At 38.9% G+C, this 4,064-nt stretch overlaps 1 protein-coding gene across 1 annotated transcript; it reads left to right on the top strand.

The window, feature by feature from the left end:
- Positions 1-1,443: 1,443 nt before the first annotated feature.
- Positions 1,444-2,385, top strand: LOC118834143 (olfactory receptor 1361-like). Its single transcript, XM_036741586.1, has one exon. It carries the CDS (start codon positions 1,444-1,446, stop codon positions 2,383-2,385), a length of 942 nt encoding a protein of 313 aa, XP_036597481.1.
- Positions 2,386-4,064: the final 1,679 nt, after the last annotated feature.

The following is a 4,064-nucleotide window of genomic DNA, read 5'->3' as shown; positions in this document are numbered from 1 at the left end:
ATACCTTTTAACCCTGCAATACCACTTCTATGGTTGTATTCCAAAGAGATCACACAGGTGGGAAAAGGACCCCTATGTACAAAAAATATTTATAGCAGCTCTTTTTGTAGTAGCAAAGAATTGGAAATCAAGGGGATGCCCATCAATAGGCGAATGGCTGAGCAAGTTGTGGTGTATGAAGGTAATGGAAAACCATTGTGCTATAAGAAATGAGGAAGATACGGACTTCATAATAACCTGGAAAAACCTACATGATATAATGCTGAGTGACCAGAGCAGAACCAGGAGAACTTTACACACAACCAAAGATATATGGATTCAGTGACAACTAACCCTGACAGACTTCACTCTTATCAGCATGACAAGGTTCAAAGACAACTCCAAAGGACTCATGATGGAGAGAGCTATCTACATACAGAGAAAGAGCTATGGAGTCTGAATGCAGATAGAATCACACTGTATGCTCTCCATTTTTTTCTCTTTTTTTCCTCTTTTGTTTTTGTTCTTTTTTTTATTTATTTTCTTCTTTCTCATGATTCTTTCAATTGGTCATGATTCTTCTTTACAACTTGACTATTGTGTAAATAAGTTCAATGTGAACTTATATGTAAAAGATATATCAGATTCCATGACGTCTCGGGGAGGGAAGGGGTAGTGGGAGGGGAAGGAAAATCTGGACCTCAAAATTATGTGGAACAGAGTGTTGTAAACCAAAAACAAAAAATCTTAATTATAATAAAAAAATAGGCAAAATTATTAAGGAGGTACCTCAATAGAGCAAGATAAAATAATAACAAACTTCCAAGATCAATAGTCATTTATCTACTTTTGTTCAGGTAATTGTCACCACAAAGGATGTTATGACTTTTGTAACAACAAAGCCTTTGCCCTCCTTAACTTATATGCCTAGCATTGGGATCTCTGATATAAAGAACATGAACAGGTTAGCCAAATATGTTGAATGATTTCAAATTGAAAATGAATATATTTAGGTCACTTCACAATCCTGCCAAAAGGACATAACCATGCCTATCTTCCTGTAGAACCTCTAACTCTGAGCACTCTAATATTTTATCACATTTGCCAATTTTAAGAGCATGAAGTGAAAACTAAGAATTTTTTTCATTCCTATTTTTCTTATTATCAGGGATTTTGAGCATAATTTTGCGTGGTTACTTATAATTTGCCGATCTTGTGAAAATGTTTGTTTATGCTTTTTCCACTTATCAGTTGTTATTGTGGGACATCTTTTCTGGATTCCCTCTATTTTTTCCATCACAGTCCATTATCTTTGCTATTTCCTTCAGTGCAATTATGTTTTCCACTATCCTATATGTCTTTTAACTCTACACTGATTTTAAAGGAAAAAATCTCAAATCAATTTTGAATAGGCTGTTTTAAATTTTTATTTCTTTCTTTACTCATGTTTTTCCTAACAGACCCATGGAGGGGGAAAATTATTCAAGAGTCTCTGAATTCATCCTCCTGGGCCTTACAGACCAGCCAGAGCAGGAGAGGCACATGTTCCTTGTATTCCTGATTATGTACCTGATCACAGGGTTGGGGAATTTGTTCATCATTATGGCCATCAGGACAGACTCACGTCTGCACACCCCCATGTACTTCTTCCTTACCAACTTGTCCCTGGTCGACATCCTCTACACCTCCACCACCATCCCCAAGATAGTGGTTAATTATATATATGGGAACAAAGCAATTCTTTACACCAGCTGCCTGGCACAAGTCTTCTTCTTCTATTGGTTTGCAGGAACAGATAGCATCCTCCTTGCCTCCATGGCCTATGACCGCTATGTGGCTATATGTGCCTCATTACACTATGCCATGGTCATGACCCCAAGGGTCTGTGTCCTTCTGGTAGCAGTGTGCTGGCTTTGGGCTTGTGCTAATGCCCTGACACACACTAGTCTCCTGACCCAACTCTCATTCTGCAGCCACAATGAAATCCCCCATTTCTTCTGTGACCTCAGTGCCCTGCTAAAGTTGGCCTGTTCAGACACCTTCATCAATGACCTGATGGTCAACACAGTGGGGTCACTAACAGTTCTCATCCCTTTCATTGGCATCCTTATCTCCTATGTCCGAATTTTTGTGACTGTGCTCAAGATCCCATCTATTGTGGGGAAGTGGAAAGCTTTCTCCACCTGTGGCTCACACCTCGCTGTGGTCTCTCTGTTCTATGGGACAATCATTGGAGTGTACTTCAGCCCCACATCCACCCACACAGCACAACAGGACATGGCAGCAGCCGTGATTTACACTGTGGTCACTCCTATGCTGAACCCTTTCATCTACAGCCTAAGGAACAAGGACATGAAACGAGCCTTGAGGATGCTCTTAACTAGGAAACCAGGTCTGTCTTTGTGACTATGAGACATCCTCAATAACCAGACTTGATTTATACCAGGAATGTAGGGATGGGTCAATACTAGAAAACGTATCAAACCTGTATTAACCATATTACTAATAAAAACAACAAAAATTAAATTATTCCGTTAATAGATGCAGAAAAAGACCAGAAATGTAGGAATAAATGGTGCTTTTGCTAAATTGATAATTAGGGCCTATCTAAAACTGAGAACAACATTATCTATAATGGGGATAATCCAGAGATTCATGAAGGATAAAGCAAGGATGTCCATTACCACCATTACTATTCAATATAGTACTAAGAATGCTGGCTGTGGGAAAAAAGACCCCTTGACAAAAAAAATATATTGAAAGGTAAATAAGAGAATTTCTTGCTCAGGCTTCTTGCTGCCATTGTGCCCAGAAAAACTCTACATCCAACTTTATTGTGAACTTCCTGACACTGCTTGAAGCATGCAGGTCACACATCTGCTGAAGTCTACAAAATCAAGTTTGAGACATTAACTTCAGCTCCTATTTCCCAGAGAATTTTACCCATTAGAAGAAGAGAACACAGAGACAGAAAGAAGTTCCAAGTAAGAAGTCTGCAGGAGGAGATTGTCTAGTAGAAATATGCATGGCTGGGTGATTCTTGTCTATTTCTTGGACTGTATTTTGTAACCTGGAATCTATGTCCTAACTTTGCTTTGTGACACAGTTTTAATTTCCTATATTGACTTACTAGCTACCTTGCTGAACCACACCTTAGCCTTTCCTGACTTTTAACCTGCTATACAACAGTCTCCTACCCTGTTTCTTAGCATAATGCCATCATTATCAAGAAGATCATAGATTACCCTGTTTCTTGGCATAGAGCCATCACCATCAAGATGGCCCAAGATTAGAATACTGGACTATTTACTTACATTGCACCTGAAGATAAGCCCCACCACTATGCATATGAGGGGAGACTATTCATTGTTAGTTCCAATTTCTCTGCCTGTCTCCACTGTCTCTGACACCCATTTGAATAGACTGTCTTAAATTCTTGTTTCATCTCCTTTCCACATGTGTTCTTTAACAGATCCATGGAAGGGGACATCAGTCAGTACTCTCTGAGTTCATCCTCTTGAGCCATTCACGCCAGCCAGAGCAGAAGAGGCTCCTGTTCTCCTTCTTTCTGCTTGCGTACCTGATGACAGGGCTAGAGAACCTGCTCATTGTACTGGCAATTAGGACTAATTCCCACCTTCACACACTCATGTATTTCTTCCTCATAAGCTTGTCCTTGGTCAACATCTATTTCACATCCACCACCATCATTAAGTTGCTGTTTTGTTATAGATAAGTGTGCCAAAGAACCCCTGGTGTTCTTTACTTATTTCACAGGATGAGACAATATACTAAAATGAATTAGTGAAAAATAAAGTGAGAAAGTCTAGGAAAACATTTCAGATAATCATGGCAACACTATAAAGGGAAGCAGCTTTCAAATGGTTAAGATCTTTACTCATCACAATGACTAATAATGATTCCAGAAGCAAATGATGAAACAGGCTACCTGCTCACTTCATGTTGAAAAATATATATGTACTCAAAGGGCCAAACAAGACATACTTTGTTATATGGAAATTTGTTTTATATGATTATGTGGATTTGTCGTGTATATGACAATAGTGTTTTGTGGAGCTTTTAGA

Source organism: Trichosurus vulpecula, chromosome 1, assembly GCF_011100635.1.
Source record: "Trichosurus vulpecula isolate mTriVul1 chromosome 1, mTriVul1.pri, whole genome shotgun sequence".
NCBI lineage: Eukaryota > Metazoa > Chordata > Mammalia > Diprotodontia > Phalangeridae > Trichosurus > Trichosurus vulpecula.
The sequence above is the reverse complement of the archived record's forward strand: the minus strand, read 5'-3'. Positions and strand labels throughout refer to the sequence as shown.